We start from the raw sequence: 23,000 nt of genomic DNA, 5'->3' as shown, positions 1-23,000 counted from the left end.
ATCGGAGATTGTTTGGACATGTGAAGGTTTTGATTTGGTTCATACCAGGTCTTAAAATTTCACTGCTATTGTTGGAAATTCATTCTATGCAGCAATGACTTTGTAGTTCTGATATTTATTTAAAAAATCATTCCCTACATCAAGACAGTGACTCTATTTCAATGTTATAAAGTGCTTTGGACATCATACACTGTGAACTTCCCCAACCGTGATCCTTTACAAATGTGATGGTCAATAATTTACTGGCTCTCACCTATTTATGGTTGCAGAGCAGTGTTTCTCAACCTTTTACTTTCCACTCACGTACCACTTTAAATAATCCCTATGCCATCGTGGCTCTGTGATTAGTAAGGGATTGCTTAAGGGGGATGTGGGTGGGAAGGAAATGTTGAGAATCACTGCTCCAGACCCAATTGTTACTGAAATATTTTGCATGAGAAAAATTGTCATTGGCCCATTTCCTTTGGAGTTATGAAACCATGCACATAACGAGTCAATGAGGGACAATTAAAATGGTGGTTTTCAATCTTTTTCTTTCCACTCACATCCCACCTTAAGCACAGAGCCCCGATGGCACAGGGATTACTTAAAATGGTATGTAAGTGGGAAGAAAAAGGTTGAGAACCACTGTTGTAGTGCAAAAGCATTTTAAGGATCTATATAACTTTTGTGTGTTTGAATCTTAGTTTCCAAATAATTTTTTTTTACCCAAAAGATGTTCAGCATAGAACATGTGCTGAAGTACTGAATAAAAATGCTAGCAGTGGTGGCAGAGACGGGCACAATACAGTCTTTTTAAGACTATTAGATGGGTACGTGAAACTAAGACAAATCTAGACTTATGCAATTGGGAAATTCTCGGCAGTTAGTGGGTGATTAGGTTAGCACAACACTGTGGGCCGAAGGGCCTGGACTGTGCTGCAGACTTCTACATTCTAAGCTTTTAAATTTACATTTTGAGATGCAGCACGATTACAGGCCCTTCCAGCCCATAAGGCTGTGCTGCCCAAATACGCCAATTAATCTACCAATCTCGTATGTTTTTTTTAAAAAAGAGGGTGGAAGGAAACTGGAGCAACCGGAGGAAACCCATGCAGATACAGGGAGAACGTAAAAACTCCTTACAGGCAGCGCCGGACTTGAACCTCGGTCACTGGTGCTGTAACGGCGTTGTGCAATCAGCCACGCTATCCATTGAAGAAAAACTCACTTCCTCCACTTGAACAGCACCCTGTTGCATGCATCAGAAAGAACATTCGACAGCTCCCCTCAGTAACTACATAATAGCATCATAAAGCAAATGAGAAGACTTCTTTCTATGGGCATCCAGGTTTTCGTCAAAGACTTCAGTGAACGTGCAACAGGTCAGTGTAGTGGTTGGCCCTTTTCCCTGCAAGGGAGTTGTTGCCCAATGAAGCCCACATCCATTATGCCTCGATGGACCCAATTCACACTGCAATCAGTAGAGCGGCACTTTGCACAGTGTTCCAGCTGTGGCTTCACAGCTCCAGTGAGCCAGCTTCAATCTTGACCTTGGATGCTGTTGAAGAGGAGTTTGCACGTTCCCCCTGTGACTGTAGGGATTTCCTTTGGTGCCCTAGTTTCTTCCCACACACAGGCGTGCAGGTAGATTAGTCGGGTACAATGGATTATTCCTCATGCGTAGGGCAGGGTAGAATCTGGGAGAGTGAGGGGAGTATAACATCAGCTGAGCGCAGGCTTTAAGCATCTTGTTAAAGGTGGTTTATTTTAAAATCCTGTAACTTTGAGGTCTGGGCCTAAGATGGTGATGTCTGTGTTCGGCAAGTGGTTCCAGACCCTGGGGAAGAAGAAGATTGGGGCAGGGCACCTGAAAAAAGTGGAGACCACCCCCCCCCCTCGTTTGGGAAGGAGAAGCAGAGGAGTTGACCTAAGGGACGGTGAGCACAGCAATCAACCGGTGAGGGGCTCTGTGGCTGAAGAACACACAGGTAGTGAGCAGGCTGTTGGTAACTCAAGGTGAGGAAACCACACAGGCTGTGGGTGACTGCGGTCAAGGGACTTTCACCAGGATGCAGACTGCTGGTGGTGGACTCAAAACTGACTGGAAGGGTATTAAGTGTCAGAACCAAGAATCAAGAGGGAGCCTCAGGCTCTGAGGGCTTCCTGATCGTGTCGGAGGTTCAGATCTGGAGCCTGGGTGGCTGATGGCTTAGACTGAAGTCTGTGCAGCTGCATGGACACTCAGGGTCTCTGAGGGGGACTCTCTTACTTCTCTTTCTCTGACTGTAAGGTACACAGGGCAATTGCAGCTGATAGCAAATCTTCAGTGGCTTTAAAGACTAAAAGAAATTCTGTGTAATATTACATTTTCTGTTTTATTACATGACAATAAAAGAGTCTTGATTAGTGTAAATGGGTGCCTAACAATCAATGTGGTCTAATCCTACATTCATTTCACATTCCCATCAAACCTTTCCCCCACACCCACCCCAGTTCCACCTCACACCTACACACATAGTTGGCGTAGCAGCGCCTTCACAGCGCCAGAAATCGGGACTGGACCAGGGTTCGAATCCCACACCTTCTATAAGGAGTTTGTACGTTGTCTGCATGGGTTTTCCACCGGGGGCTCAGGTTTCCTCCCACTGTTCAAAATGTACTGAGGGTGTAGGTTAATTGGGTGGCATGGATTCATGGGCAAAAATGGCCTGTTATGGTACTGTATGTCTAAATGTAAAGTTTAAAATGGGCAACGAGTGCAGTAATTAACCAACTCGCCTTCAGGTCTTTCGAAAATGGGAGGAAACTAGAGCTCGAGGGGGAAACCACTTAGTTCTAGAAAGAACATGCAACTCCAAGGTTTACAGAACTAGGGCTTTTCTCTTTGGATCCAAGAAGGCTGAGAGGTGACTTAATAAAGGTTAACAGTGGTTCTCAACCTTTTTCTTTCCACTCACTCACCACTTTAAGTACTTCCTATGCCATTGGTGCTCAATGATTAGTAAAGGATTGTTTAAGGTGGGATGTGGGTGGAAAGAAAAAATCTGGAAAACACTGTTTTAATCATACCTCATTGACTTGTTCTGTGCACATTTTCATAACTCCAAAGGAAATGGACCAATGACAATTGTTCTCAGGGAAAATATTTCAGTAACAATTAGGTCTGGAGCAGTGATTCTCAACCTTCCCTTCCCACTCACATCTTTGGCTTGGCTTCGCGGACGAAGATTTATGGAGGGGGTAAAAAGTCCACGTCAGCTGCAGGCTCGTTTGTGGCTGACCAGTCCGATGCGGGACAGGCAGACACGATTGCAGCGGTTGCAAGGGAAAATTGGTTGGTTGGGGTTGGGTGTTGGGTTTTTCCTCCTTTGCCTTTTGTCAGTGAGGTGGGCTCTGCGGTCTTCTTCAAAGGAGGCTGCTGCCCGCCAAACTGTGAGGCGCCAAGATGCACGGTTTGAGGCGTTATCAGCCCACTGGCGGTGGTCAATGTGGCAGGCACCAAGAGATTTCTTTAGGCAGTCCTTGTACCTTTTCTTTGGTGCACCTCTGTCACGGTGGCCAGTGGAGAGCTCGCCATATAATACGATCTTGGGAAGGCGATGGTCCTCCATTCTGGAGACGTGACCCATCCAGCGCAGCTGGATCTTCAGCAGCGTGGACTCGATGCTGTCGACCTCTGCCATCTCGAGTACCTCGACGTTAGGGGTGTGAGCGCTCCAATGGATGTTGAGGATGGAGCGGAGACAACGCTGGTGGAAGCGTTCTAGGAGCCGTAGGTGGTGCCGGTAGAGGACCCATGATTCGGAGCCGAACAGGAGTGTGGGTATGACAACGGCTCTGTATACGCTTATCTTTGTGAGGTTTTTCAGTTGGTTGTTTTTCCAGACTCTTTTGTGTAGTCTTCCAAAGGCGCTATTTGCCTTGGCGAGTCTGTTGTCTATCTCATTGTCGATCCTTGCATCTGATGAAATGGTGCAGCCGAGATAGGTAAACTGGTTGACCGTTTTGAGTTTTGTGTGCCCGATGGAGATGTGGGGGGGCTGGTAGTCATGGTGGGGAGCTGGCTGATGGAGGACCTCAGTTTTCTTCAGGCTGACTTCCAGGCCAAACATTTTGGCAGTTTCCGCAAAGCAGGACGTCAAGCGCTGAAGAGCTGGCTCTGAATGGGCAACTAAAGCGGCATCATCTGCAAAGAGTAGTTCACGGACTGTGTGGTGTACCGTGGTACTTCAGTAGCCTGTTTTACCAAGCCATACGGCCCCGATACGGGCAGGAGCAAGGAGGAGACGGCGGCCCCAGTCCGGGCACAGGGAGAGCAGCAGCGGCCCCGGCCCCGGTCCGGGCGAAGGGTAGACGGCGGCGGCCCCGATCCGGGCAGGAGCAAGGGGGAGACGGCGGCCCCAGTCCGGGCACAGGGAGAGCAGCAGCGGCCCCGGCCCCGGTCCGGGCGAAGGGTAGACGGCGGTGGCCACGATACGGGCAGGATCAAGGGGGAGACGGCGGCCCCGGCCTCGGTCGAGTGAGGCAGGCGGAGGCCCCGGTCCCACTCACATACCATCTTAAGAAATCCCTTACTAATCACAGAGATGGCATAGGGATTACTTAAAGTTGGATGTGAGTGGAAAGAAAAAGGTTAAGAACCTTGGATTAGTAAATATGGATTAGTAAATATGCAGACGATATTAAGATAGGTGGAATAGTGGATAATGAAGAAGGTTTTCAAGGATTGCAGAGGGATTTTGGCTGCTTAGAAAAGTGGGCTGAAAAATGGTAGATGGAATTTAATGCTGATAAGTGTGAGGTGCTTCATTTTGGTAAGAAGAATCAGAATAGGACATACGTGGTAAATGGGAGAGCATTGATGAATACAGAAGAGCAGAAAGATTTAGGAGTAACGGTACATCGTTCCCTGAAGGTAGAAACTCACGTGAATAGGGTGGTGAAGAAGGCTTTTAGTATGCTGGCCTTTATCAATCATTACATGGAATATAGGAGTTGGGAGGTGATGTTGAGATTGTATAAGACGTTGGTGCGGCCTAATTTGGAGTTCTGTGTGCAGTTCTGGTCGCCTAATTATAGGAAGGATATAAACAGAGTGGAGAGAGTGCAGAGAAGGTTTACCAGAATGTTACCTGGGTTTAAGCATCTAGAGTATAGGGAGAGATTGGACAGATTAGGTCTTTATTCTTTGGAGCGTAGAAGGTTGAGAGGGGATTTGATAGAAGTATTTAAGATTATGAAAGGGATAGACAGAGTGCATGTGGATAGACTATTTCCGTTAAGAGGAGGAAAGATTAAAACAAGAGGACATGAGTTAAGAATTAAGGGGCAGAGGTTTAGAGGTAACATGAGGGGGAAGTTCTTTACTCAGAGAGTGGTAGCCATGTGGAATGAGCTTCTGGGAGAAATAGTGGCGGCGGAGTCAATTGTATTATTTAAGAAAAGGTTGGACAGGTATATGGATGAGAAGAAGATGGAGGGTTATGGGCATTGTGCAGGGAGGTGGGACTAGAAAGGGGTGTTTGGTTCGGTGCAGACTAGAAGGGCCTAATGGCCTGTTTCCGTGCTGTAATTGTTATGTTATGTTATGTTATGTTAACCAATGGTCTACAAGATTGTGAGGTGCAAAAATAAGCTGGACAGCCAGCAACTATTTCACGAGGTGACAGTAGCAAATATCAGAGGACATTCATAAATAGTGAGAGGAGGTAAGTTTAGGGGAGACATCAGGAGCAATTAAAATTTTTTTTTTTTTTTTTTTAAAGTGCTGTGTACCAGGAATGCATTACTAGGACTGGTCGTGGATGCTTACATTAGGAACATTTAAAAGACTCTGACAGGCATACGGATACAAGAAAAAATTAGGGTTATGGGTGTGAGATAGGAGACACAACGACATGAGCCAAAGGGTTTATACTATGCAATAATGTACTATATTCCACACAGAGAGGTACCGAGGTCAGGATTGAACCTGGGTACCTGGTGCTGTGAGCTCCACCAGCTGTACCATTGTGTCACGCTAGACATTGGTGACAATGTAATAGACATTGTTGTTTGCAGGAGATCACACCTTATAATATGGCTACCATGCTCCCTACATGACATGTGTGTGTCATTGGCTATAAAGCATTGCATTGCAGTGCATCCTGAGGCTAGGATCTATGCTAAATATCTGCATCTTTCTTCCTAGGATGTGGCAGCTGCTGGTTTACAGCTCCAGGGACCCACTGCTGACCTTGGGCGCTGTCTATGTGAAGTTTGCATGCTTTCCCTGTGGCCGCCTGGGTTCCCCTCTAGTGCTCTAATTTCCCAATACATTCCATGGGTTAATTGGCCATGGTAAATACTCCCAGGTTACATCTGGGTGGAGTTGATGGGGGAAAAAAGGGAACATCAAATGGGATCATAAGTGCAGTCTCAATGGCCTGTTTCATTGCTGTATGAATCTATGAAGTTATAACAATGCAATTAATTGTACAATACTGCAGATGCTATTAAGAAGTGAAAATGCAGGAAATACTCAGCAAGTCAGGTAGCATCTGTGGGGAAGGTGAAACAGGATTTGAAGATGATGACGTTTTGTCTTTTAAGAAGCAGAGAAAAAAAGGAAAGGTATGGAGTTCCATCTGTGATTGGGTAGAAGGCAGGGCAGATTAAAGGGTGATAATGTAAGGGGGAGAAAGAGAATGAGGCAAGAGAGGGTTCAGTCTGGAGAAGGTGCGAGTGCAGAATAATCAAATGACATCACCAAAAGGTGGAAGAGATGTTAACGATGAGGTAAATGTACTGGAAATGCTGGTTATCTGAATTTGAGCAAGTTCTCAGTCAGAAAAATAAAGGGTGATGGGTGTGAGGTAGGGAAAAATGAGACTGTTGTGGAGTACATTTATACAAATCAGTACAACATAGTAAGGCTGAAGTGTCCTATAATCTTCTACATTCTGTGAGGTAAGCGGTGTCATCACTCGGGTCGGTGTCACCCAGTGCGGTAATTCACGATATCACCACCTCCACCCCTACCAGACCATACAGAATACTTAGTAATGCTTTTTGTACTAATGTTACACGCAAATCCCATATATCACTGAATGTAATGGCACAGCAGCAACAAAAACAACAGCGTGTGCTTGTAGCGCATGCAGACGAAACCACTTGATTCAAAGTGTCGCTGTCATTGGGTGATAATGGTAAATGAGCATCGAGTTTTAGCCTTGTAGGTATATCGATACATGTAAGCTGGGCTTAACGAAAAATGTTTTTGTTGTTATAACTATCTACAGGGATATTTTTATTTAAAAAATTATACATTTCTCCTGAAACACTGCACGAACATTTTATACAGTCAACCCCCACTGATGGGGTTGCCTGATGTGGTCCACCCCTCCGCACCCCTCTACTGACGCCAGTGGGTGTATCATGCAGTATTACGGTGTACCTGAACGTGTTGGGTGATCAGAGTAGGCGTGACTGCACTAGAGGCAGGGAAGACTAACGTGTTGAGAAGACCAGGGTTACTCTTATCTGGAGGAGGACTATTCTGGGCCGTGAGCAGCGTGGCGGGCAGTTCCAGGTCCTTGGGTTTCTTGGGTTTTGGTGGTTGAAGGTGACTGCTGTTTTCCAGCTCTTCCTCTTTGGGGCTCAGTGCTTGAGGCAAGTCCTCATCAGCTGGTATGGTCTCCAGAATTATGCAATCCAACCCTTCCATTGTCTCCATCTTCACTTTGGGTTCTCCCTGCTGGGGAGAATCCATTGGTTGGTCACTGTCAGCTTGATGCTGTGGCTCCTCCTCTTCCCGCTGCCTTAGTTCAGGCCCCTCAGGAGGACTCTCGAGGAGCTCCACCTGCTCTGCGCTGCTGCGAGGGTGAGCGGCCTCACTAGGCTGGTGGCTGCTGCCTTGCAGTGACTGAATGGTAAAGGTGGAGTATAGCCCCGAACGCATGTACTCATTCCTCGACGAGATCCTTGTCGTGGCCTTCAGCTGCCGTTGCAAGGAAAGTCCTTTGTCTCTCGGCCTGCCGAGGCCCCACTCACTCTCGCAGCCATCATACTTGTCCGACTCCATCGCCAGACTTTCCGGTAATGACACAAACTTATAAACAAATTTCTGCCCGTTAACTTTCTTGATGATGTTCTGAAAGACAAAAAAAATTTTTTTGTCACACAATAGAAGTGGCATGGGCCATCTTTAAGAAGAGGCAATTAGATCTCACATTTTACTTCTCTTCTAAAATTGAACTTTGAAGTAAGATGTAAACACAAGAACAGCACAGTTAGTACCATGCAATTACAGCGCTGGTGACCCAGGTAGGAATTCAGCGCTGTCCTTTTAAGGAGTTTGAACATTCTCCCTGTGACTACATGGATTTCCTCTGGTATTCTCCCATGTTCCAAAGATTAATTGGTCACATGGGTCCATTTAAGCAGCATGGGCTCATGGGACAGAAGGACCTGTGTTACCACTCTAAACCCTCCAGATTCTGGTCCGCCATTCAACAACATCTCTGCGACAGGGAAAGTAGCCATTGAGCCCATGCCAGTTCTCAATGCCACCCTATCCATCCCATTTTCCCCTCACATTTCCTTGTAACCCATTCTCTCTTACATACCTCTCAAAAACTTGACAACCTATTAAAAGACCCATCCAACCCCAGTCACACTCGTGTGGGCTTGAAAATTCTATCAACTTTCTGCGGGCGCTCTCTCGAGAGCGTCCTGGCCGGCTGAGTCGGTGTGTGCGGCTGAGTCAGTGTGTGGTACGGTTGCTGAAGGGCATCGGATTGGAGGTGTAAGGTAAAACATCATGAGATGGGAATGTGTAGGGAGTTACCCTGTACAGGGCAGTAACAAGAAGGGGAGGTGTCCTTGTACTCCTGTTAGGTAAAACATCATGAGATGGGACCGGAGAAGGAGTCACCCAGTACTAAGGAGTAACAGAATGCATCCTTGTACTTACAAGATAAGAGAGACATTGATGGATTGAGAGGCAGGAAGCTAGCAGGGAAAGGATAGCAACAGTTTTAGTCATTGGACAAGTAATGATATGATGATGTTCTAAGCATGTATCCAAGGGTATAAAAAATCACCATTTTGCTGATAACGGCAGAATGCATTCTCCGGCTAACTTTGTTAGTCGCAAGTGTTACAATCCGGTAATAAAGAACAAAGAACCCTGATTTCGACTCAGCCTGGTGTTTGTCTCACTCATTCATGAACAAAGCAGACCTAACAATTTGGTGACCCCGACGTGATGGGTGAGTGAACACTGGACGACGGTTTCTGTTTTTTCTGACAATCATCTCAGCCGGCTGATAAAAAGGTCCAGAGAAGCCTGTTTTAACAAAATTCTCTTTTTTTTTTAAAATCTTTATGATTGTCAGTAAGAACTGGAGATCGGACAAATTAGACGACCACAATTGAAGGTCGCATGCCAGGATTGTAACACGTAAGTGATTACAGACAAGATAAAAGTCCTTAAGGTGTTTGAATGACATTTATTAAGTGCTTCGCAAGAAACTACTAGAGTTTAAAAGTCTTTATTGTGTCGTTGCAAAGTCCAATAGAGTGAGAAGGTGGTCTATAAACAATTGAGGACCTGAGTTTTCTGCCCTAAACTGGTTATTAAGAGGAGAAATCTCCCACGTGAAGGTTGGGCTTTGAAAGAAAACAAAGGTTCAGGCTTATTGGCCTCAATTGTATCTGAGAGACTGACTTATAAATGTCCGGTAGGTATGATAATGTCTGTACACTTGAGAAGTTAAGAATTTATTTCCCCAATTCGCCGTGGTGGAATACCACAGCAGACACTAGAGACCTTGAACAACAAAAAAAGTACTCAGGGACGCCTGCCTGGTGAACAAGAACGACGACAGAAGGCTGCGACAGCTGTGTCCGGATCAGGTAGGAGATATTAATGAAAAAGTTGACAAACTCCTAAGAGACACCCAGTTTATTCGAAATACTTTTGATAAGTTAAATGAGGGTATTCCCAACATCACCAAGGAGATAAAGTTACGTAAATTCATAGATTGGTACAGGGAAACAGGACAAAAGTATAGCCCAAATATTTGGTTTTCTAGTTGTAATTTAACTTTCAGACCCCTTTGGGAAAACAGAGAGTGGAAAACGAGCAATCAGAGTATACAGGACAGTCTGAAGTCAATTGGAGGACAAGACTTAGAGACTGTTCTTTTAAAAGATATTAGTCATCCAGCTTGCAAGGAGACATTTTTAAAAGCAATTTTCGTTGACATAGATCCCCTAAACGGACAAGAACCTAAATTAAAACAGGCATTAGAAAGCGGTCCCGCAGCTATGGCTGTACAGTTGCCTGCTAAGACTTTTGACCAAGTTATTAAGGAAATTAATCAGGAATTAGAGGAGCGAAATACCAGTAATGCGGCATTGGAAAAACAAAAAATGCTCCGAAAATGTGTAGACCGCTGGAGGAAGAGGGGTTGGTTACCCGGGGGCACTGAGATGTTCCTGACAGGTGAGGGAAACAAAAATTTTAAAACGTAGAGGCTTAGATAAGCTGGAAGAAACAAAACACAGAAGGGAAAGGAAAAGTGCCTGTTTCCAGTTTCCAGCCATGAAGTGTCCGGGTTTGCTCTCTCCCTCCCTCCTTTCACCCTCCCCCCTCTCTCTTCTCTCCCCCCCTCTCTCTTCTCTCCCCCTCTCTCTCTTCTCCCCCCCCTCCTCTCTCACCCACTCCCCCTCCCAATCCCAATCTGTGGTGGTGCTGCCCTGAAATCCCCAGGTTGGGCAGGGCAGAGAAATACAATTTGGTTTTAATTTTGTGCCCACAATTCCAGCTCCGCATCAAATGGGATCCTGTTTTATCCTCTCTCCCTCCCTTTTTCCCGCACCCCCACCATTGCGGGATCAGGGCAGACATTGTGGGCTGACGTGTAGCTCACTCGAGGTGGGAGGGAAGGAAGGAGTGATAGTTCCCAGTGGTGGGAGACCCAATCTGATCCAGACCAGTGATCACAGGATGAGAACCTTTTAAAACCTTTGAAACGAAAGTGTTAATCTGAAGACTTTTCTCCCAGTGGGGCCAGTGCAAGGCATTTTCTCTCTCTATCTCTTGTGCTCTGTGTATCTGCCTCTCTATCTCTTTCTCTCGCTATGCTCTCTCTCTCTCTCTCTCTCTCTCTCTCTCTCTCTCTCTCTCTCTCTCTGACACCCCAGATGGGATACTGGAGTCACGTCCCTTATATCCAGATATTGAGACACTGGGGTGTGACAAGAACCACGGGAATAGGGACACATCAGACGAGGTACAGGCCCCTTTAATAAAAATAGAAGGGGGAGTAATAGATGTAGAGACCCCTCTGGAGTCCAAGACAATAGAAAAGGAGTTAGAGATACAGAAATGGAACATGAAAAAGGTTCAGGATAACATTAAAAACTTAAACAGAGATATTAATGTGCTGGGGCAGATCAGTGAGGATCAAAAAGATTTAATGGTAGGTGTATTGAAGGAAGTGGAAAAGATAACTACAACACTGTCAGGAGAAATTAAAGCTGAAGGAATGGTAATAGGAGTAAAGGACGAAAAGTGTAGTACAGAAGAGGAAACGAGATACGATCCACCATGGGAGGAAAGTAGAAGGAAAAGACTCGGGAGGGAGAAAAATAGACATGCCTACCTGGACATAGTTAGGACAAAAGAGAAAGATGTGAAACAACTAAACTATGGCCGAAAAGATTATCTTAGAGATGAACGTGACCAATATACCTTTGACCCTGAGACATTGGAAGCTGATAGGGACAGTGACAGTGACGAAGAAGAGTCAGAACAAGGTGGGATAAATAAATGCATTACAAGAGTAAAGAAGGAGCAGAAATCCCCAAAATTGAGATATCAATGCCCATTACTGATCACGGGACGGGGAACTCAAAAATATGTACCCTGGTCACGAATGGACTTAGAGAGTTTAATGAAAAAACTACCTCCGTTGAGTAATGGGGCTAGTCCATGGATTTCTTGTTTTGAGCGAGAAACCTGCCAAGAACAATTAGCACTCACAGATGTCAGAACTATCATGATAAAATTAAAGACAGAAGGGGCCCTGAAGCAAATAGAGAAAATTGTAAGAAGCAGTAAATTGGGGGATGAAATAGAATTTAACCCACTTCGGAATAAATTTTGGGAAGCACTTAGAGAAACATTTCCTACACCCTATAGTTTGGATGCCTTGGTAACCCTTCAACTAAAGGAAGGAGAGACTGCACACGAGTATTTCACTCGAGCATGGGACTTATGGGAAACAGGGACTGGAGAAAGACCCGACCACAGCCCCTTAGGAAGGGCTCACTTTCGTAATGGGATAATAAACGGACTACCTGCTACGGTTCAAGCAAAATTAAGGGACATTGTGGGATTAGAGACAATGTCAGAGGATTTGTGGAAAAGACACCTGACACATGCAATCAAACGACATCGTCAATCAGAGCATGCTAAGTCAGAAAGTGCGTCCCAGAAGGAGGTGGACAAGACAACCGATAAATTGGTGAGAGCCATAGAACATATAGGGGTTAAATTAGCGGCCCAACAGATAGTCCCACAGGTCATGGGGCCAGTGATAAATCCGGGACCCCAAGTAAGAAATGGTTGGGAAAGACAGCTAGGTACAATGTATAGAGGGGAACATGCAGTATGCTGGTACTGCCAAAATCCTGGACACTACCAGCGGAACTGTCCGGAGGCTGGGAGAGCAAGGGGAAAAAGATTACCCTCTATTAGAGGCTATCGGGGAAGAGGAGGAAACTTAAGAGGACAAGCAAGGGGTAGGGGTGGACACATTGATGGGCCCCAGAGAATCGGGGGGTGGCAGAGTGATCAACAAGTCCAGGCACCTCAGTGTAATGACTATATTGAGGAAGGTGCTGATTTTGATTATTGAAGGTGCCCAGGAGAATCAAAAATCACGCCTCCCTGGGAGCCACCAAAAATTTGGGGGACGGTAAATGGAGAAAAAATTGAATTTATGGTTGACACAGGGGCAGCAGTTACGACAGTGATTAAAAAACCCCCAGGGAGCACATTTTCGGGCAAAACATTATCTACAATAGGATTCTCCGGGATAAGGGGAACACAGCCCTATACAGATAACATCGACATGACATTTGGACGACAAAGGGTTAAAACGCCTGTCCTGGTTGTGCCAAGTTGCCCCATTAATTTATTAGCAAGGGACATTCTTACCAAACTAGGAATAACCATACAATGTTCTGAGAAGGGCCTTCGGTTAACATACCCAGGGGATACAATAAGAAGGGGAGGACAGTTTATAGTAATGACCCCATCTAACGCTTCAGAAGACTCTGTGGAGGTTAGTATTTTCTGGAGTCGGCTACTGTATGATGAACCAGGCCCAGGGCTGATTAAACAGTTTTTTGAGTGGAGGGCCAGTATTCCTCGGTATGGGGATTACCATTATCCACTAGATCCTATGCATGTTACATTAAACTACACCATCCACCCGGACCAGGAATATGAGGAGAGGTGGGACTCTCTAAAAGAAGGGAAGACAGAAACGATACATTGTCCATTTATCTTTGTAGGTAAGGAGGGAATAGCTGCTATGGTTGTCATGACAGAAGAACAAATGGAGTGGTTCTGCTTAGGAGTAGAAAGTGTGCCTCATGTGACCTTGGGTATTGCCAAAGATCATCACGCTCGACAGCTGGGTCCGATGGTAAAGGAAGCGATAGGGTGTGAATACAGGCAGACAGAAATCCCGGGATATTCCACCTCGGAGGGAGGAAAATTTGTCAGACTGAATATTGAAGCATGGGACCAGGTTGTGAATGAGAAAGTAGAAAGAGACCGAGCCATAGAAGGAGAAAATATTGATCACAGAGACTCAGACAAATATCTTTCTAATCTGAGTCCACATATATGGACAACGGGGCCCTATGATGTGGGAGTAATAAAAGGAGAGGTATTTCTAGAATTGGCCAACCCCGGGCAGAAACCAATATGGAGAAAACAATACCGCTTGTCGCCCAGTCAGGAGGAGGGTATTAAAGGAACGATAGAAGGGTTAATGGAGTCAGGGGTTTTAAGGGCGGCACCTGACAGTATGTGGAACACGCCCATCATGCCTGTTCCCAAACCGGGTAGAAAAGACTGGAGGATGGTACACGACCTCCGGGAGATTAACTTGGCTACCAAGACCATCGGGAGACCAGTCCCAGACCCATATGTAGCACTTAGGGCTCTGAGTCCGGAGCACGAATACTATACTGTCATTGATCTGGCAAACGCATTCTTCTGCTTGAAATTAGCTGAGGAATGCCAAGACTGGTTCACTTTCACTTACCAAGCACATCGGTACACATACACTAGATTACCTCAGGGTTACAAGGACAGTCCAGGACTGTTCAATCAGGCCCTTAGCGAAATCCTAATGAAATTAAAGCTCCCGGAAGATGTTACACTGATTCAGTATGTAGACGACCTACTATTAGCAGGGAAAACGCCACATGGGTGCCTGACAGGGCAGCCAAACAGGTTACTGGTTATCATGAACATATACAGGGGATGATTTTGAGGTCCCATAACAAAAAAAATGAATCTGAAACTAAGGAGACTTGTAGCAGATTGAATGACTACACAGATGAGTTTTGTGGAGGAAGAGTGCTGTACAACTGGCTCCCCGCTAACTGGGATGGTCGGTGTGCTCTAGTAACCCTTAATGCGCCAGTGCTGATTGTCAAAAGGCAGGAGGGAGACGAGGATTCCCTAGAATTGCGCCACACAGAGAGTTGGCTGTGGAGAAAAAGGAGGAGTGTTGGACTCTTGGGGCCGGGAGGAAGGAACCCTGATGGGGTATGGATTGATGCCATTGGCCAAGCCCGGAATATTCCGGACGAATTTAAATTAGCCGATGAGATTGCAGCTGGGTTTGAAAGCTTTCCTGTTTTTAGTGCAATTTTTCCCATCACTGTAAATAAAAATGTTAATAGGATCAACCTTATTCACTATAATGTCCAGCGCCTTGCAAATTTGACCAGGGACGTTGTTGAGGCAATACATCAACAACTGTCAGAAACTTCCCTTATGACACTTCAGAATAGGATAGCGATTGATATGGTCCTGGCAGAGAAAGGTGGAGTGTGTGCTATGTTTGGAGATCTATGCTGCACTTCTATCTCTAATAACACAGGGCCAGATGGATCACTCACTAAGGGGTTAACGAAACTTAGGGCATTGGCGAAAGAATTAAAAGCCCAGTCTGGAGTCTCCAATCCTGTTTTATTCTGGTTACAGGGAGTGTTTGGGAGATGGAGCACATTGTTAGGACAACTTTTGCTGGGTTTGTTCATTTCTGTATCAATTTTTATCACTTGTGGCTGTTGTTGTATTCCATGCATTCGAACGCTGGTCACGAGGACCATAGAGAAAGCCTTTGCTGACCGTGATGAACTGCCTCCGAAATATCAAGCTGTGCAGGCTGTGGAGCAAGACTATCTCACATTACAGGAGACGGAGAAAGTTGCTGAGATCGATCTGGAGTCTGAAGGGGAATATGATGGGAAGGAGGGATTGTGAATTAGATTGTTACACATATAATTTTAACCTTGCTTGTAACCCAAATATTATAACATTGATTGTAACACAAACATTATTAATCAGATTGTAGACCATATGTTAACTTGGGTATTTACTAATGTACGGGGGGTTAGCTAGTTTTTTGCTTGGGGGCAAATGGGATGAAACTTGTAAACGGGCAATGGGATCGGGGTGACGGATGGGGGGTGTACGCAAAGGAGGGTTGGGGGAGCCCTCGCCCACCAGCCGAACTACCCTGTGAACAGAACCCGTATAGAGCTTGGCAATAATAGGCGAACTAATGTAACGCGGTGGTAGCATAGTCAGGGCGAGATTGTCCTCTAAAGAGGACAAAGGAGGGATTGTAAGGTAAAACATCATGAGATGGGAATGTGTAGGGAGTTACCCTGTACAGGGCAGTAACAAGAAGGGGAGGTGTCCTTGTACTCCTGTTAGGTAAAACATCATGAGATGGGACCGGAGAAGGAGTCACCCAGTACTAAGGAGTAACAGAATGCATCCTTGTACTTACAAGATAAGAGAGACATTGATGGATTGAGAGGCAGGAAGCTAGCAGGGAAAGGATAGCAACAGTTTTAGTCATTGGACAAGTAATGATATGATGATGTTCTAAGCATGTATCCAAGGGTATAAAAAATCACCATTTTGCTGATAACGGCAGAATGCATTCTCCGGCTAACTTTGTTAGTCGCAAGTGTTACAATCCGGTAATAAAGAACAAAGAACCCTGATTTCGACTCAGCCTGGTGTTTGTCTCACTCATTCATGAACAAAGCAGACCTAACAGAGGTCAATCCACAGGACCATAAGAGCAGCAGAGGGGCCCCTCCCCCCCATTAATATCACTTAGGGGATCATTGTTTAAAGAGGATTCCGAAAAATAATTGAGGACCCCTATCACCACGCATGCAGCATCTTCGAGCTACTCCTGTCAGGGAAGAGAGATAGACTTATTACAGCGGGAACCACCAGGCTAAGAAGCAGCTTATTGTCACAGGCAGTGAGAACTGTTGAACCGCTGAAACAACTCTCCAAGACTACTATCTAATATTAATATTTGTTTTAATACATGTACGTGTACATGTATTTGTCGGGATGTGTTATGTCTGTATGTGAGCTTGCACTATTTTACACCGTGGACTGTTTCTTCAGATTGAACTGGTACAATTGGATTTTAAGTTTTCAAAAATGTAGACATTCAGCATGGTAACAGGCCCCTTCGGCCCACAAGCCCGTGCCGCCCAATTACACCCAATTAACCTACAACCCCGGTACATTTTTTTGAAGAGTGTGAGAAATCCAGAGCCCACGGGGTAAACCCACGCAGACATGGAGAGAAGGTACAAACTCCTTACAGATAGCGCGGATTTGAACCCCAGTCCCGATCGCTGGCGCTGTAACAGCGTTACGCTAACCACTACAGTAACAGTGGTGCCAACAAATTTTAAATAGACTTGAACTTGAAGATACAAACCTTCAGGTTCAAGGGCAGTTTCTTTACTGCTGTTATCAGGTTGAAAATTGGCCTCTCACTGGTATAATATGATGGCCTTGCATGGTTTTAACTGAGCTTTTCTCGACATACTTTCATTCAGCTGCACACCAGCAGAGGTCACTGTTTAGTGTCTGGGATCATAACAACTCTGTATCTCCAATATTCTCCTGCGAATTAACTTGACAGATATCACATCCTTAAATTTGAAACGAGAGTTTATTGTCATACATACAAAAACAATGTACAGGGGCACCGAAATTCGTACTTACTGCAGCCACACTGGTATGCAAGATACACCAACTACAGGCAGTCCCCAGGTTACAAACATCCTACTTACAGACAACTTGGACTTACGAATGGGTTGTACACGGTTTCAGTATTTCATCGGCTCAAGGAACGAGAATGCTGACTGCCATTTTGAGTTGGATCATGGTTATTTACCCTCAGGGGTGCGGTGCTAATTTTTTTTTACGTGCCAGAGCTCACCAAAAACAGTGCCAAGGAGGATCCTGGAGCCGCCCCCTGAGTACCATAGCAGCACTCCAGGGACTGCACCGTTTGCCTTCCAAGCATGAATCCGAAGCAAGAAAACCTCCCTTGATGACTATTTCAAGAAATCTGACTTTTTAAAAAATGTTTTATTTCTCATACTGTAAGCCATATCAACCAAAATATGTACAAATGTTTCTCATTAAATATACACAGTGTCATTTTCACCCCCTTTTTCCCCCCCTCCCTCCCTCACCCCTTCCCACCCCCTCCAAAACCTATAAATATTCAACATATACAAAACAATAAAACCATAAAACAATGTCTTCCCACAAGGGAAAAACAAACAAGAAATATGTGTCATCTACTTTTACACACTAAATCAAATTGTTTTATCTTCTTATCATTTTAGGGGCTGGAGTTCCAATGCAAGCTCTCTCTGTTATCTTCCATGTATAGTTCCCAAATTTGTTCAAACAATGTAACTTTATTTTTTAAATTATATGTTATTTTTTCTAGTGGAATACATTTATTCATTTCCATGTACCATTGCTGTATTCTCAGAATCTCTTCCATTTTCCAAGTTGACATTATTCATTTTTTTGCTACTGCTTAGGTAATCATAATGAATCTTTTTTGCACTTTATCCAATTTGAGGCCTAATTCTTTACTTCTTATGTTACTTAAAATAAAGATCTCTGGGTTTTTTGGTATTTTATTATTTGTGATTTTATTTAGTATCTGATTTAGTTCTTGCCAAAACATATTCCCTTTTGTACATGCCCAAATTGCATGTATTGTTGTTCCCATTTCAATTTTACAGCAGAATCATCTGTCTGATATTGTTGGATCCCATTCTTTTAATTTTTGGGGTGTGATATATAACCTGTGTAACCAATTATACTGTATCATGCGTAACCTTGTGTTTATTGTATTCTTCATAGTAACAGAACATAACTTTTCCCATGTTTCATTCTCTATTTTTATATTTAAGTCCTTTTCCCACTTTTGTTTGGGTTTATAGCTTGTTTCATCATTTTCCTTACCTTGCAGCTTAATGTACATATTTGTTATAAATCTTTTAATTATCATGGTATCTGTAATCACATATTCAAAGCTGTTTCCTTCTAGTAATCTCAATCTGTTTCCCAATTTTTTCTTTAAATAAGCTTTCAGTTGATGATATGCAAACATTATTATTCCATATTTGTCCTTCAATTGTTCAAATGTTAATAAATTATTTCCCAAAAAACACTTCTCTATTCTCTTGATTCCTTTTCTCTCCCATTCTCTAAAGGAAAGATTATCTATTGTAAAAGGGATTAGTGGATTTTGCGTCAATAACAATTTTGGTGGAGGAGTCACGTGATGGAGTAGTGGCCGGTAGGAGAATACCAGCCCTCTCCAGAAAAGAAGAAAAAAAGTAAAGCGAAGCCACAGACACACAAACCACAACAAATAAAAAATAAACATGTGGAGGAAATGGCACCAAAGAAAGAAAAGCCAAAAACAATGGGAAGAAAAGAAGAAGGAAAGATGCCGGAAGAGAAAGGTAAAGGCCTTACCCGTACGAAGAAGCAGGGACTCGCCATGGAAAGAGGAGCCCATTCCCTGAGGTCAGTGGAAACCCCAAAGGGTCACGACCCACCAAACGCAGGACTACAAGGATGGCTCACGGAGCCAAACAGAGGTGCGCAATCACGCACGACAAAAACAACACCGACGGGAGGGGGGACCAGCTGTGGAGTGGAACTCCACAGCTTGAACAGCTGAGAAAGACCCAACAGCAGGACTCCCAGTGGGAAGATACAGAAAATAATGGGAACAGGAGGGAGGGAAATGAAAAAAGGAAATCAGAGACACAGCAGATGACCAGCCCAGAGGAAGAGGACCAACATCAAGACACCATTAAAAAAAATACCCAGCAAACTGAGATAAACAGCCCAACAAGAAAGTCAGAAGAGACACAGATACAAGGAAGAGAGGTAGAGGATACAGGTCCTGGAGTGGACACAGGGGAAGAGGAGGGAGAACATCAAGCTCTGCACAGAGAAATAGAAGGGAATGGACTGTACATAGAGAGAAAATTTTTTGAAGAATATATGGAAGCAGTAAAAGAATGGCTGACATGAGAATTTAATGAAATAAAAAGAAGAATAAAAGGTACAGAAGAAAAAGTGAGTAGATTAAAAGATGGCATGAAAGGAATACGGAAAAGAGTAGACAAGGTGAAAGAACGAGAAACAGCCGTAGAAATGGAAGTGGACGACTTAAAAAGGAAATTGGAAGAATCTGATAAAAAAGTTAAAGAAACACAGGAGTTGTTAGCTCAGAAGATGGATAAATATAATAGGAGAAACAATATAAAGATAGTGGGCCTTAAAGAAGATGAAGAAGGCAAAGATATGAAAGAATTTATAAAAGAATGGATCCCCAGGGTCCTAGGAATGCCAGAAATACAGGAAGGAATGGAAATAGAAAGTGCACACAGAACATTAGCCCCAAAACCACAGCCACAACAAAAACCAAGATCCATTCTAGTAAAATTCCTGAGATATACGACAAGAGAAAGTATATTGGAGAAGGCAATGAAAAAAATGAGAGAAGAAAAAAGCCACTGGAATACAAAGGTCAAAAAAATTTTTCTACCCAGACATAAGTTTTGAGCTCCTGAAGAAGAGGAAGGAGTTTAATGGAACAAAATCGATCCTATGGAAGAAAGGCTATAAATTTATGTTAAGATATCCAGCGGTGCTTAAAGTAGTTATCCCGGGGCAGCAAAGCAGACTGTTCTCGGATCTGGAGAAAGCACGAGAATTTGCAGAATGCCTGCAAAACAGACGAGAGATGAAGAGATGTAACAAGAACAAGAATGACTATAAACTTCATATAAAGAAGGAAAATAATGTTTAAGTAAGAACTAAGAAGGGGAAGAAAGGGAAGGACAGAAGGAAGGAAGTAAGGGGGGAATTAAGAGGGTGAGCTTTGTTATATGTGAAGATAAAAGTCTTTTCTGGAGGGGGCTGGGTGGGGGAGAATAACAGTCACTGCAAAATCAGTTGACGCTTGCGAGCAGGTTCGCAATCCAAGTGGAGAGGGGAGTTGTGGTTGCCCAGCAAGGGACAAGGAGCAACTCAGAGAGGGGGGGGACAGTTGGGGTTAAGGGAATTTTAGATGTGGGAATAGTGGAAATATTTTATGTTTTAGAAGTGTTGTCTTACAGTGCATTCAAAAAAAGAAAACAGAAATGAATAAGGAGGAAAGGTGGTGATGAGGAAGCTGAAATGAGAGGTAAATAAAGTATGAAATGGCCATGTTGAACTATATGACTTTAAATATTAACGGAATACATAGCCAAATCAAAAGGAAGAGGCTGTTAAATTTACTGAAGAAAGAAAAAATTGATATAGCGTTCGTGCAGGAAACACATCTAACGGAAGTGGAACACAAGAAATTAAGGAGAGACTGGGTAGGGCACGTAACGGCAGTATCATATAACTCAAAAGCCAGAGGAGTAGCTATATTAATCAATAAAAATGTATCAATCAAAATAGAGGAGGAAATAATAGATCCAGCAGGGAGGTATGTAATGATAAAGTGTCAGATATAGTCAGAATTTTGGAATTTGCTCAATGTATATGCACCTAATGAAGAGGATCAAAAATTTATGCAAGATATCTTTTTGAAGATTGGAGATATGCAGGGGAATATACTGATAGGAGGGGACTTTAATCTTAATTTGGACTCAAAAATGGATAAAATTGGAAAAAAGACTAGCAGAAAGAACAAAGTAACCAAATTTATGGTTAAATCGATGCAGGAAATGCAACTTTCGGATATATGGAGGAGACAACACCCAAAGGAGAAGGAATACCCATATTACTCGGCTAGACATAAAACATTCTCAAGGATAGACCTGTTCCTGTTGTCAGCCCACATCCAAGGGAGAGTTAGGAAAACGGAATATAAAGCTAGATTGTTATTGGATCACTCACCCCTGTTATTAGCAATAGAGCTGGAGGACATCCCACCGAGAACGTATAGATGGAGATTAAACCCCATGCTACTTAAAAGACATGATTTTAGAGAATTAATTGAGCAACAAATTAAAATGTACTTTGTAATAAATACGGAATCAGTGAAAGATAAATTTATACTATGGGATGCAATGAAAGCGTTCATCAGAGGGCAGATAATGTAACTAAGATGAAGAAGGACTACAATCGGGAAATAGAACAGCTGGAAAGGGAAATAGCAAGTACAGAAAAAGAATTAGCAATAAAGGAAGATACAACTAAAAGAAGAGAATTGGCGGACAAAAAAATAAAATATGAAACACTACAAACATACAAGGTGGAGAAGAACATAATGAAGACAAAACAGAAGTATTATGAGCTAGGAGAAAAAAGGCACAAAATACTAGCTTGGCAGCTTAAGACAGAACAAATTAAAAGAACAGCACTGGCATCAAGGAAAAAGGACAAACAAATTACAATGGAGATCAATGAAAACTTCAAGGAATTCTACGAGCAACTATGTCGAACTGAGAACGAAGGGAAAGAAGACAAAATAGATGAGTTTCTAGCTAAAATTGAACTACCAAAATTGCAAGAAGAGGAACAAAATAAATTAATAAAATCATTTGAAATAGAGGAAATACAGGATATATTAAAAAAACTACTGAACAATAAAACGCCGGGAGAGGATGGACTCCCAATAGAATTCTATAAAACATTTAAAGACTTATTAATTCCTCCTCTCCTGGAGGTAATGAACCAGATTGAAGAAACAGAAAACATGCCACATTCATGCAAAACAGCAATAATTTCAGTAATACCAAAGATGGGGAAAGATCCACTAACACCAGCATCATATAGACCAATATCTCTACTTAACTCAGATTATAAGATAATAGCTAAACTATTAGCAAACAGATTGGCCGACTGTGTACCAAAAATAGTAAAACTAATCAAAACTGGATTTATTAAAAAAAGATGAACAACGGACAATATCTGTAAGTTCATTAATTAATCCATGCAGTACAAGGAAACAAGATGCCATCAGTGCCAGTTGCCTTAGATGCAGAGAAAGCCTTTGACAGAGTAGAATGGAATTATTTATTCAAAGTAATTCAACTTGGATTAAAGCATTATATAAGGGACCATTGATGAAGGTGATAGTAAATGGATATATACCAAGCCAATTTAAATTAAGCAGATCAACTAGGCAGGGATGTCCACTATCTCCCTCATTGTTCGCGTTAGCTATAGAACCATCTGGCCGAACTGATAAGAACAGAAAATAAAATTAGAGGGATAAAAATAAAAGAGAAGGAATATAACATCAGTCTATTTGCAGATGACATCATAGTATACTTAACAGAACCAGAAATATCAATAAAAGAATTACATAAGAAATTGAAGGAATATGGAGAAGTATCGGGGTACAAGA

General features: G+C 43.3%; 1 protein-coding gene across 4 annotated transcripts in view; it reads right to left on the bottom strand.

Annotated features, from left to right (window-relative positions):
* The window catches only part of LOC138763061 (ETS domain-containing protein Elk-1-like), a 111,155-nt gene that overhangs the window by 11,841 nt on the left and 76,314 nt on the right, over positions 1–23,000 (bottom strand). For all 4 annotated transcript variants that reach the window (XM_069936638.1, XM_069936635.1, XM_069936636.1 and 1 more), the window contains exon 3: positions 7,418–8,113. In XM_069936638.1, the coding sequence (XP_069792739.1) occupies positions 7,418–8,113 (696 nt within the window). The remainder of the gene's footprint in view (positions 1–7,417; positions 8,114–23,000) is intronic.

Source organism: Narcine bancroftii, chromosome 5 (genome assembly GCF_036971445.1).
Source record: "Narcine bancroftii isolate sNarBan1 chromosome 5, sNarBan1.hap1, whole genome shotgun sequence".
NCBI classification, from domain to species: Eukaryota; Metazoa; Chordata; class Chondrichthyes; order Torpediniformes; family Narcinidae; genus Narcine; species Narcine bancroftii.
This window is presented reverse-complemented; position numbering and strand designations above follow the sequence as displayed.